Raw genomic sequence first — 14,060 nt, forward strand, 5'->3', positions numbered from 1 at the left:
AAATGGGAGTCTGTTTAATAATGACAACAAAAACTCTTTCTAAGGCGGTATATTTTATTAAATTAATCACTCTAAAAGTCTGCATTCACTGGCAGCAGCAGATTAAAGTGTCTTCTCTCACCGTTGCTACTGACACATTGGACCTTCGGGAGGTGAGTGCCAGGTCCACATGGCCTCTTGTCATCAGGAACACACTGATCTAGACTGACCAGCTGCCACTCGTAACAACTGGGCTCATCACACGGCAGCGCCTCCACCAGATGCGGGCAGTTTCCAGGACCTCCTGTTGGCTCGTTTGTGATGCGCCGTTTCCTTAGTTTGAAACCTGAAACCATTAAGCAAAGAGCAGAATGTGATCAAGTGTCAAATGCTAGCTGTTGTAGATTTAGAAAAAGAGCACATCTATTGACAGTATATGTTTATTTGTATAATACACAGTGCTGGTTAATAACTGATCTGCATCTTCCTAACCTTATGTAAATTACATTTTATATTTCCCCTCATATTCCATATGAAGAGAAACATATTGTGCTTTGCTACTAGATACATTGCAGATTAGGATTCTCAGCAACAAGATTCTAACCCAAAGTCAGTGAGAATAGGCAAAATGAAAGTGTAGAATTGGGCTCCAATTTCACTAATGAGTGATTGCCCCTCTGACATTATCTAATGGTTTAGAAATTACCAAACTGTATATTAAGTAGTCTCCACTTTGACAGTATTACCTATCTAAAACTGTCATATACATTATTCTCATGCTCATAACTCTGATGAGTCCTGACCACTTCACATATCTTTTTCACTATGCATTTTGACAGCAGATGGAGTCTCTGCAGCCATTTCCCAGTTAAGTACTTTCATTTTTTTCCCTGTACCTTTGGACTTTGAGTGCATGAGTTTACTTATTATTTTAGTAATTTTGAGTTGAGTATTTGTTCTACCTCCGAAAATATGCAGATTCATTAATGTGAAATGATGAAGAAACGTTAATCATTTCCTTTCATGGTCAGCCTGAGCTGCTCATCTTTTTAACTCCAGAAATGGCACAGATGAATGGTCAAAATGGGCATGTGACTAATAAACCAAGTCATTCAGTCAGCTTATAACGGTGTTTTTCAGCTTCAGTGAGCACATTTATTTTATGAGTTATTTTGAATGAACATTTTACTTAGAATAACTGCCATATACTGGTGCAACAAAGGTTTATTTTCTAGAGACATTGTAATTAAAGGGTGGATGCAGTAGCATGCCTGGAAGTGGTATGTTTTCTAATGTATTTTTAGCAGTTCCTCTTAGAGACATTCAATAATTTACTATTCAGTGTTATTCTCAAAAGCTGTATGGCTATAGGCTTTCAGCTTTAACTATAAAAATACAACCATGACAACTGCACGTACATTAAGTGCATTCAGACCCAATATTGTTTATACAGAGTACACATTTTGTCTCTGAAAAAATATCACGTGTGTATGGAGAAACAAAAACAACCAAAAAAAAAACCTTTCATTTTCATTGATTCCACAATAAATTATAATTACTGGAAACAAGGAAGGAAGTCATCCTGAAACATTGGTTCTGAAACACAGAATTCCAAAACAGGAACAGCAGTGTATGTGAAATGCATTCTGGGATACGTGGTTGTACCAAGTCCACACAAGTTACCTCCCAATGCTTCCTTTATAAAACATGTGGAGCAAAAAAACATCCGAACATTTAGACTGTACCTAATTGGAATTTGAATTGGAGCATTACTCCAAACAGATCTGAAAAGCTGGCTGGAGACGCATGTGGAGAGGCATTTTAATGCCAAGTGTGATTACAGACACATAATTGATCTTAATGTGGAAGAGGAGTGTGACAGGTGATTGGAAAATAACCTGTGGAGAGTGCATATTTAGAAATAAAATTAAATATTATGACTGTTCTGAGGTGGTGGTTGTCATTTTCTTAAAGCAATATATGACAAAAACTTTGATAAATATCAACCTTGCTTAAAACTTCACACATTTAGTCCTTAATAGTTAGTAAATCGTCTTGATACCTTTCTTTCCAGCCTGATCCTCACAGTTTTCAAAGGTGCACGGCCCCCAGGCGCCCCACGGCGACACCTCACAGTCGATGGGACATGGAATTTGGCACAGCTGGGACCTGTTTGGGATCAGACCCTCGCACAGCTTGTTTTCCACAGGGGGGGATGCTGGTCACATGAACAGACGGGAGCACAAAATAAGCAGCTGATAGAAATTATTGTGAGGCTCTTTTTTCATACCAGCATTACAATCAACAAGAACAAGCGTCACAAAAATGCTTTACTTTTATTCCTGGCACTAAAATCCCTTAAGAGGCAGAGCCACAGTGGATTACAAAAAAAAACAAAATAAAACATGTCTGTGAAGTAGACACTATTATCCCTTTGGTATTTTTATTGCCTCCCTGTTAGAATGTTGGAATGATAAATTAGCAATGATTATCTTTTGCAGCACCATGCTAGCAGCATAAAACACTGTGGATTCCTGCCCACAGCCTCTCAGCGGAGACTTGGAGAGAGGATGCAACAATACAACACAAAAGGTGTGAGGACAATGTGACAATGTCTTGGCTCATGTTTATTCCATGAGGTGTAATTTGGCATCCACTTCTCCTTGCAGTGCCATGTTGGATTTAGAAAGTCCTTTCTGTGATGCAGCTGTTAAGTGCGTGACTGTCTGAACCCCTACTGAGTCACAAGTCCCTGAAGATTCCTGAAGAGTTTATGCATACAGGTTTTTTTTATGTAATTGGATGTCAGTGCAATCTCAAAGTGCTCCTTGTGCACACGGGATATATTTTCTCACTCTTTTTCTTCAATAATAGAGAGTACAGACAGAGAAGGAGAAAGAGATAAAATACACTGCCTGGCCAAAAAGCCAACACCAAAAAAAAGGTCACACACTCTAATATTTCGCCTTTAGCTTGGATAACAGCACTCATTCTCTGTGGCATTGTTTCGATAAGCTTCTGCATTGTCACAAGATTTATTTCCATCCGGTGTTGCATTAATTTTTCACTAAGATCTTGTATTGATGATTGGAGAGTCTGACCACTGTGCAAAGCCTTCTCCAGCACATCCCAAAGACTCTCAGTGGGGTTAAGGTCTGGACTCTGTGGTGGCCAATCCATGTGTGAAAATGATGTCTCATGCTCCCTGAACTACTCTTTCACAATTTGAGCCCCATGAATCCTGGCATTGTCATCTTGGAATATGCCCGTGCCATCAGGGAAGAAAAAAATCCATTGATGGAATAACCTGGTCATTCAGTATATCCAGGTAGTCAGCTGACCTCATTCTTTGGGCACATAATGTTGATGAACCTAGACCTGAGCAACTGCAGCAACCCCAGATCATAGCACTGCCCCCACAGGCTTGTACAGTAGGCACTAGGCATGATGGGTGCATCACTTCATCTGCCTCTCTTCTTACCCTGATCCCCCATTCACTTGAGTTCCCTTCACATTGTACATGTGGAAATGTTCTTACTTTCACTATTAAACATAGCCCTGAGTTCTGATGTTATTTTTCTTCCATTTGATTTCACCAAACCTTTAAGTGATTGCCGATCACGATCAATCAGGATTTTTTTCCAACCACATTTCTTCCTCAAAGACAATGGTTCCTGGAAGGATACTTCCGGTTTTTAATACTGCATTAGACAGTTCTTAACCCAATTTTAGTAGTTTCTTCAATCTCCTTAGATGTTTTCTCTGCTTGATGCATGCCAATAATTTGACCCTTCTCAAACAGACTAACATCTTTTCCATGACCACGGGATGTGTCTTTCAACATGGTTGTTTAAGAAATAACAAGCTACTCATTGCATCAGTTGGGGTTAAATAGCTTGTTGCCAGCTGAAACATAATCGCCCATGCAGTAATTATCCAATAGGAGGCTCGTATCTATTTGCTTAGTTAAATCCAGGTGTTGACTTTTTGTTTGGCCAGGCAGTGTATTTTTACAACATGATCAACAAGAATGAATAAACTGTAGACCAACTGTATAGTATGATTCAGGAGCTCTGCACGATGGCTTCCAGCTCTGCCTAGTTTCCTAGCCTGCCAGCTAATAGTAGCTCTTCCTGATTCTGAATCCTCTTTTAAATGACAAGTACGGACTACTGCCACCTGCTGGTATGAAGCTCTATTTTCCCTCAGGCAGATGCAGAACGTATGTTGCCAGCTGGATAGTGGCTGACGTCATTCTGGTGTGCCAAGTGCAACTCAGGCAAAGTCATAGTCCCAACAATGACAAAAGAGCTGCATTTGTGGTATTTCAGATTTTGTAATTTCCTGGTAAACTGTTTAAAAAGGTTAATTACTCACCCTGCACTTGGGGGCATTTACTAATTTAGCATCTAATAAAACGCTTTCTTGAACACATAGTCGATGCCCACATGGCACATTGGAGTTGACCAATCAGGGCAGACAGGTCTTGTCATTGCTTTAACAGGAAACAAAACCAATAGGACTCTACGAGTTGTTTGATGGGGATTTTAAAGTCTTGTTCGACCAATCAAGTGTTAAAATAACAAGTTGTCTAATTACTAAGCTTCATATTTACCATTTTGTTATGAGAGTGTCCTTTATCTGCTTACTTATTAAGGAATCAAATTGGGGCACTTTTTTTTTTTTTTTTTTATAAAAAATGCTAAATCATTTCTTCCACCTCAGTGAAAAGAGTGAGTCCTGCTCACCCAACAGACAGGTTCAACTGTCTGGAGCTACACACTCTGACTCATACGTGTTAGAGCTAATAAATAACGGACATAAAGCTGCATACAACAATGATTCCAAGCTGTATTTTGAAATGAGGCCAAATGTGTTTTAGCAGTTTGAAGTCAGAGTCTGTGACCAGCTCATGACACAGCAGAGCTCCATCAACATCTGTTCCAGGGATGGTATAGTTTTTTTTTAACACTATACAGAAATTCACCTCCATGTTAAAAACATCAGTGGTGAAATGAAACTGAAAGACACATACTGTACCAAATCCTATAAAGTTTACATAATATTTTTCTACACTCATCAAAACTATGAAGTAATGAACTATGAACAACTCATATGGAATTATGTTGCAATCAAAAAAGCAAACAGCAAACATTATATGAAATTACTTTTTACATTTACATATAATTTACATTTTTTTGGATAAATATATTAAAAAAAAATAATAATAATTAAAAAAAAAAAAAAAAAACAACAGTAGCCACAGTCACAGCCACATTAAATAAATATACAAATTAAAAGTGGTAAGGAAAATGTACAAAGTGAAGAGTAAGATGGGAGATACACACAGCAACGTGTTTCACAGCGATTGACACATTAATCCTTTCCTTGAAACAGTTGCAGTACCGGGTCCCACAACTTGTCGAACGTGTCCCCCTTGTCTTCATTATAAAGTCTCAGTCGCTCCAGGTGAAGCATGTTTGCCATTTCGCTCAACCACAGATTGTACGTAGGTGCAATGTCCGACCTCCATGCCCGGAGGATTAACTTCTTCGCAATCACAGTTCCAAATAGGATAGCCTTTTGCTCATATTAATTGGCAGAAGACAAAGCGGTAGTTGGCTACAAGCAGATCAGGCTCCCAACATTTACCGTAAGCCATAGAAAAGCAATGAAAAATACTTTGCCAGTATGTATACAATTTACTGCATAACCAAAAAGAATGTGTTAAGTCACTAGTCGTGGACTTACATCTGTCGCAAATAGGTGAAACATCCGGAAAGAAACTGTGCAGTTTTTCTCTAGAGTAATAGAGCCTGTGTAATGTCTTAAACTGTAAAAGGCACTGTCTGACATTCACAGAGCAATCATGTATACTTTTTAAACATTCATCCCATACTTCATCTCCCAGTTCTGTATTTAGCTCATCTGTCCATGCCTGTCTAAGACTCGCTGTGCTCAATGGAGTATTGTTGTGCAGGATCCGGTAAAAGAACGAAACAGCCCCTTTTGCAGCAGGGTCATATTTGTTTATTGCCTCAAGGGCCTGATGCTCTACCAAATTTCAAAGTTGGGTAAGTGTGTCCTGATGTAATTCCGAATTTGAAAGAATCGAAAAAGGCCAGATTCGGGAATGTCATATTTAGCTATACAGAGATGATCTGTTAATGTGTCATACTGGATTGGATTTAGGGATTTAGGTTTCATAATGCAAAGACCTGATGTTTAGACTGTACACTTAATTTTCATATCACTTGCAAGACAGTTTGTTGTGGTTGAATATGAACAGATGTCTTACAGATGTCTCTTTCCCTATTTTGCAGGTACTTGGAGTACGAAGCAGGACCTGCATCACTGGCGAATCTTGTGATCACCAGTTCTTCCTCTTGTTAATGTACAATTTGAAGTTCAGTTTTATACTATTTGTACTATAAGCTATTTGTATTTTGCATTTGATTTAATGCATATTTGGTGCACCTGCGTGTGTGTCTGTGTATTTAATTACAGAATTGTGCTTATAATGGCCTTGTTTGAATAAATATATGGCATCATTGGCCTTTGAATAATATTTGCATATCGTTGTGATTGATTAAGCATTAGGCCTATGCCATTTCAGTGATGCTTCAAGTTGATAATTGTGTATCTTTAATATTTAGAATCAACATTTCATCTACAAATTAAGTACAATTTAAATCAGTAACATATTTCCAATTCATTAGACTTTTTTTGAGGTGCAGGGTGGTGTTTGAGGCTTGTTATTATGTTAGATGACTTTAGGACTATAGTCATGTCATTCCTTAACAGCACTCAAGAGTCAATCCTCAAATAGTGTAGAAATAGCGGTCATGCAATTGCTACACATATTTGATTTTTAGCCAATTGATGAAAACATTTATAGTGAGTTCACACACAAGACATGCACTGTCTCTGTATTATTGTGCCTGTAGTTGAAATAATACAATCTCATATTTATACTAAGCAGCTGAACCCAGTATGGTGCTTAGGTTCTACAACTCATGCAAAATGACAAAAAAATAAGTTTTTTTTTTGGTCTCTGCCTCGGTCTCGGTCTCGAGCTTAACTAGTCTTGGTCTTGACTTGGTCTGTCTTGGTCTTGGTCTTGTCTTGGTCTTGATACTCTCTGGTCTTGGTAGTGTCTTGGTCTCGGTTTAGGCGGTCTTGACTACAAGTCTAGTATGAGGCAAAAACAAAGTTAATGTATAAATCACTTATGTTGCAAATACCTTTCCGCTTCCAGAGGAGGAAAACACTATCAGTTAGACCTGGTAAAAAATAATGGTTTTCACATATTGGGGTGTCCAAGTAGGTTTTTGGAGCCTCGATGTAATGTTTTATCTGCTTCCAAATTCTTGTGGTGTTGCCAATTACAAAACTGTTGTTAAAGAATTCCTTATTAACAGTAGTGGGACTGTTAAGGAGAGCGGATAATGAAGTTTTCTTGCAAAGCATTCGTTCCGTACACAACCATGCAGGGCAGGAGTCTGCCTCAGAACTAGGGCCCTTCTTCCACCATGCGAGAATTGATAAGTGTGCAGCCAAATAATATAACTTAAAATTTGGTAAAGCATAAACCTCCCATATCCTTTGGTTTTGATAAGTGTGTTTTAGAGATTCAAACCGTTTTATAGCTCCAAATGAAAGGTATAATGATCGAGTCTAACTGCTTGAAGTATGATTGCGCAATAAAACATGGAATAGACTGGAAAAGATGGAGAAAGCGGGGTAATACGATCATCTTGATTGCATTCATCTTCCCAACCATGGATATTGGAAGAGTTTTCCAAAACTCAATATTGGTTTTGGCTTGCTCGATCGCGGTCGGTCGGTTGTGAATAAATTATGTCAATCCATTTTATGAAGGAGGGTCTAAATCCAAATTTTTTGAGCACAGACATCATATAGGGCCACTCCAGTGTGCATCCAGTGAGATAACAACCGCCTCTCCTGTATGCTTGGCATTTAAGATGTTGAAAAGGCGGCGTAGATTGAAATACATATGTCTACCAGCAGCATTTACTTAGTTTATTTAGATTGTAGGTTAAGCGTCATATTATATGACTGTAGGTTTGTTAGGATTTCTCAGCTGGACAGGGCCTCTAAATGTGTTTACCTGGGATTTTGGCACAAGGGATTGCTACATCTAATCCTGTGTATTAATGAATGTCTACCAGGCATAAAGCCGGTTTGATCTGGATGTATAATGGAGCATATGCATAGTTTAAGTCTGTTGGCCAGAATTTTTCCAAAGATTTTGGTTTCAATGGATAACAACGAAATTGGGCGGTACTACGATACCATCTGAGGGTCACAGCCAGGCTTTGGGATTAGCGAAATATTAGCTTTGTATAAGGTAGGCGGCAGACCTGAGGTCAGCATTGTATGGTTGAACATGCGTAGGAGCAGAGGTGACAACTTGGAGCCAAATTGTTTGAAAAATTCTACGTTAAAACCATCCGGGCCCGGCGCCTTACTATTGGGGAAAGAAGAGATAACCTGGGTGATTTCATACAGATTGATATCTTTATCTAGCATATTGACCGAGTCCAATGATAATTTAGGTAAATCCAGATTCTCAAAAAATGTATCAAAAGCTTGAAAATCTAGGTCGCCTGTGACTGGTAGACAGTAGCATAGAAATATGCAAAACATTCATTGATATTCACCGGGTCTGTGTGCATGGTACCCTTTTCAGATTTGATACAATGTATGGCTCTGGAAGCCTGTATTTGTCTCAGCTGGCGGGCTAATAGCCTGTGCGGCTTGTCGCCAAACTCAAAATATCTCTGTCTAACTTGTACTAACAACTTTGATATGTTTTTTGACATTATAGAATTATATTCATATCGTAGAGCAGTTATCTTATTGATCGTCAATTTCAGTTAACATTTTCTTAGATTTTTTCTTTGCCGCTGCTTCATACGATATTATATGACCTCTAAGGACAGCCTTCATGGCCTCCCACAGTGGAATCGTCCACATCACCTGTATCATTGGTACTTAAATATAGTTCTATTTTACTAGAAAGATAGGTACAAAATTCTTCATCTTTTAAAAGTGCATTATTCAAGCGCCAGTTATGTTCACCTCTCTTGTGGTTTAAGTCAGTGTTGTTTTTGGCAGCCATTTTAGATTTAGTCTTAGTCCTTTGGACGAAAATGCTTATTAGTTTTAGTCACATTTTTGTCATTTCTGTCATATGTGATGGTTTTAGTCTAGTTTCACTCGACGGAAACACAAAAAGGTTTTATTCTAGTTTTAGTCGATGAAAACTCAAAAGGTTTTAGTCTAGTTTTAGTCGACGAAAACTCAAAAAGGTTTTAGTCTAGTTTTAGTCAATTTCAGTTAAAAGAAAAAAAAGTGTGTGCGAATTCGCGAGTCCAACTGGCTGAGGCATTGTGTCATCACAACGAAGACCGTAAGAGCCACTCCGATTGGCCCAGGTGTTCCTCTTCTGTGGAAGCAATGGCCGAGTCTGCACCGTAGGCTACGACCTCTACTACAGCTGTTCTAAATCATTGTTCACTAAGGTCTTCTGTAATGATTTTATCCATTTAATGTGTCAGAAACCTTAGTACAGTTGCTAATCGTCATCATCCAATATCCCAGTGTCTTAAAAAATTAAACTAGAAAATTCCTGCGGAAATTTTGACTGTTCCAGTGCTGCTGCTGCCAACATAAGCCTCTGGGTAAGTGCGCAGCGGCAATAGCCTCCGTGTTCGGCTCGTGCGGCACCACGGTGAAGTTAGTTTTAAGTTGGATATTCGACAGACATTCGGTAAACCTCTTTTTCGCTACGGGTACGGTGCGACTCCGAGCAAGCCACTCCAACATTTCAAGTGTACCCTTACTGCAGACTATACAACACACGGAGATACTGTACCCGTAGCAAAAGAGGTTTACCCAGAGCGAATGTCTGTCGAATATCCAACTTAAAACTAGCTTCACTGCGGTGGTAAACCAGCCGACCGTAGCAGGTGTAAAAAAAAACCAGTAGTTCCCCTTTAATGTAAATGCTCATTGTCTTATCAATTGTGTTGTTAAAAAATGTTTTTCTTTGTCATTGCAGCTGCAGTGAAAAAATGGAACAACAAGGCAACAGAGCATGAGATTTTTCATGCCTTCGGGGACCACCTCGATGCGTCTGGGCGCTCTGGTGGTGGCGGTTATAAAGCGAAATGAGCGCTGGCGACTTTTGTTTGTTTGCATAATGTTCATGCATGGGAAGTGTTTTGTTATTAAATGTTTGAACTGTACATTTGGGTGTAGTGTATAATTGTGAGCTTGAAGAGTTTTACCTTTTCAACCAAATTAAGACCGCACAGGGACGTCTCTATAGACACGTATTTTAGACGACATGAAAATGACGACTTTTTACCCCACTAAACATTAGATGTCTGATAGACGTGCAGATCAGGTCTATATTGCGTCCGTCGGTCCATGACCAATTCTGGACATCTACACGACGTGCAAACTAGGTTCGCTATTTCGACGTCTAACCATGACCCCACTTAGACGTCAATATGCCGTTCAACAATGGATCGTCAGACTAGATAACTTTTCTGGAGGTCATATAGACGTCTAAGACAGGTGCAGGAAATTGACAAATGTATTTTTTTTTATTTAAGATAAATATTAAACTTGTTATCAACATGATTAATCAATATGAATGATTAATAATTTATATTCATATTCATTGTTGATTTGAGATTAAAAAATATTTATTATTTATTTATTGTACATGATATTTTGTTATTTTACATTTTCGTATTTTTCCTACTGGTTTATTTAAGGGTCTCTGGACCGTAGTTTGTGCAACCAATCCAGTCTGGCTAAATTTAACCGAGTTCTGCGCCACAGTCATATCGGGCGAAATATGTGCGAATTCGCGAGTCCAACTGGCTGAGGCATTGTGTCATCACAACGAAGACCGTAAGAGCCACTCCGATTGGCCCAGGTGTTCCTCTTCTGTGGAAGCAATGGCCGAGTCTGCACCGTAGGCTACGACCTCTACTACAGCTGTTCTAAATCATTGTTCACTAAATTGCAGGTAAGTTCGGTCAACCCATACTGCCTAGTTAACTTTATGTTCATTTATAGTGTTTGCAGTTTTAGCTTTGTCGTATTAATCTAAACAGTTGTTGCTACAATTAGCATTGCATCTTTTCCCATCAGCTCATTAGCTTTTGAACACAACCACCGTGCTAACGTTTACAGACGCTTTAACGTGAACAACACTGCAAACAACAGTTGTTCGGTCGCTATCATTATCAGAGCGATAGTAGTTATTCCTGTGTGAGACTTTGGCTGGCCGCCATTGTTGGGATAACTGTTCTTGTTGTTTTTTTTTCCGGCAATACAGACGCATTCTAAAAAAGCTGGCTGTGTTAACTGCCGTTTCGATCGCTAATCATTTGTCTTTTTCTACTTGTGCAGATGGAGTCATCCTGTTTGATAATCGGGCAACTGAAGACTTCATAAGGGCACTTTTTTTACTTTTATGTTTATTATTATGTTATTGTTCTATTTGTATTATATTTGTATTGTTACATTTTTATTCACAGACCGAAGGTAATTTTATTTATTGTATTTTACCACTTTTTCACAAATTGTACTGCATTTTATGGTGCCTAAGACTGACGTTTGCAATAAAGATTGGGAGAAAAAACTGTCGGGATTGGATTGTGATTTATTGTAGACCTGACTGTAGTCTAAAATGAGTTTAAATTTAACGTAGAAATGACGTCTAGAAGACCACATTTGGACTACAACTGGCTCCTATACTGAGGTACTGTGGACGTCAGTAACGGACGTTCACTCGACGTCGGGAAAAGACGTCGTCTGGCGTCACCGTCTGCACCTTCAGAGGACCAAACTTCGACGTGCAAAAACGACGCTGAAAAGACGTTATTTGAACGTGTCTTTGCGCAGTGGGACCTTTCACTTTTCAACCAAATTAAGACCGCACGGAGACGTCTCTATGGAGACGTCTTATAGACGGCATGAAAATTACGACTTTTTACCTTTCACTTGTCAACTAAATCCAGACGTCGTTTAGACGTAACGCGGTGATGTCTTTTAAACGTTTTTTCAACGTGTTTTTGCTGGGTGGGATAAGGTCCATCATTTAGTGTGACAGTGACGGCAGGCGTGTTGTGCAGAATGTGCACAGATGCTGGCGTGATGCCATGTGGTGGGCGTGACCAAACAAGGATAGGATGCAGCACCATTGCTGATACTTTTTAGCTTTTGACAGACAATAGGCAGGAATGTCATGCATTTTGAACGTCTGACAGACCACCCACAACATATTGTCATGAAAAAAAGGGGCGTCAACGAAATAATTTCGTCCTTCGTCATCGTTGACGAAAACACCCAAACATTTTTGTCCAGTCTCGTCTCGTCAACGAAAGCTTACAAACGTCTCGTCATGTTTTCGTCATGAAAGAGCCATGTTTAGCTCGTCATCGTCTCGTTATCGTCATGAAAAAAAGGGGCGTCAACGAAATAATTTCGTCATCGTCATCGTTGACGAAAACAACACTGTACTAAAACATTTATGTTGCAACTCCAAAACAAACAGCAAGACAAACGTTCATCTTTATTTATTTTTACTTTATATTTGCAACATCCCTGCAAACATTTCATCAACCTGGGGGTTGACGGTAGGTCTAAGGGGCGACCTCTAGCGTGAAACAAGTTTAAAATAGGTCTAGGTTTCACCTCGACCACAAACCAACTAGATGAAAAAAATAAATGTATACAACCAATCGGGTGAGAGCCCTTCTTGTCTATCAGAGTCGAAAAAGGAGCCCTTCTAGCCAATCAGAGGCGAAAAGGGCGGGACCTTCTACTACCATCCTGGCAGCGGAACATGAATGCAGAGAAGCAAGCACAGCACGTGCAGAGAACAGTTTTTTCGGTAAGTTCATTGACATAAAACATTAGAGACGGTTTATATGTGTTCATATCATAGACTGTAGGTTCATATGCAACTTTCTGTGTTTTAAAAAGTGGCATTGACCGACCGTGCGTTATGTGTTTAAGTGTCGAGTGGATTTCAAGCTAGCTGCTCACTCGGCTAACATGAAACAGGCCTCTGCAGTGTGCTTTCTGTCTAATATTCTGATATTTTTGGACTATTGGAGTTTAGAAATCCAGACATAAATCAGTGAAGCACTTATACAGACGAGCTGACGTGTCCAGAAAATGCATTTTTTCCCCAAGATAATTTGAAAATGTTAATTTATCTTCATAAAAAAACAATGGTAGCCTAATCTATTGATTAGCTGTTAAAATAAAACATTCAGTGGATTGTGAATATAAAAATTTAACTCCCAGTGCAATGCCTAATTGTCTGCTTTGTTAATCAACAATGCTTTTTCTATTTAAAATCATGTAATGTTTTTATTTTATCATTATCTGGGACTTTTTGGCCTATGTAAATATAACCAAAAAGCAATATATGTCTGTTTCATGACTTAACATTCATGTGATGTATGTAGTATGTACGTAGGTGAATTAGATGGTAAAACAGTGTACAATTTCCCAAGATGTGTTTAAGAATTGTTAAGTAATATACTTCAAATGTTTTTCCAGCTTCACATGACAGAGTGAGGATCTCCACTCCAGGTGAAGGAGCCATTGATAGAGGTATATTAACCTTTACTGTATTGGCACATTACAATTATAGTCTGCGTTGTCTCACTTACAATATCCAATGTTTGTAAATTTTTCCATTCATATGTACTCATGGATGATTTTTTTTCTCTGCTTTAAATAACAGAATCTCCCCAATCAAAGGTGAGTGATAGATATGAGAAGTTGTTTTATAATTTTTTGTGATTCATTTCTGTTTTTTAACTGCTTTTTTTTTTTTTTTTAACCTGGCAGACAAATGTACACTTTTAATTTGTTCTGAGAATAGAAATATTATTCCTTGTTTCAATCTCCAGGGCGCAGTGTCACTCACACAACAGTTCACAGCCCCAAATTTTTCAACAATTGGATATGTGAGTGATATTTTATTATGAGGAATGAATGTGACAAGGCTGTTTAAAAAA

General features: G+C 38.7%; 1 protein-coding gene across 1 annotated transcript in view; it reads right to left on the reverse strand.

Annotated features, from left to right (window-relative positions):
- Window positions 1–14,060, reverse strand: part of LOC311496748 (thrombospondin type-1 domain-containing protein 7A-like) — a 443,055-nt gene that overhangs the window by 278,699 nt on the left and 150,296 nt on the right. The window contains exons 6-7 of the mRNA XM_084556712.1: window positions 2,042–2,197; window positions 122–325 (exon numbers count right to left, since the gene is read on the reverse strand). Coding sequence (XP_084412838.1) covers window positions 122–325; window positions 2,042–2,197 — 360 coding nt within the window. The remainder of the gene's footprint in view (window positions 1–121; window positions 326–2,041; window positions 2,198–14,060) is intronic.

The sequence above is a fragment of the Chelon labrosus genome (assembly GCF_963514085.1).
Source record: "Chelon labrosus genome assembly, chromosome: 12".
Classification (NCBI taxonomy): Eukaryota; Metazoa; Chordata; class Actinopteri; order Mugiliformes; family Mugilidae; genus Chelon; species Chelon labrosus.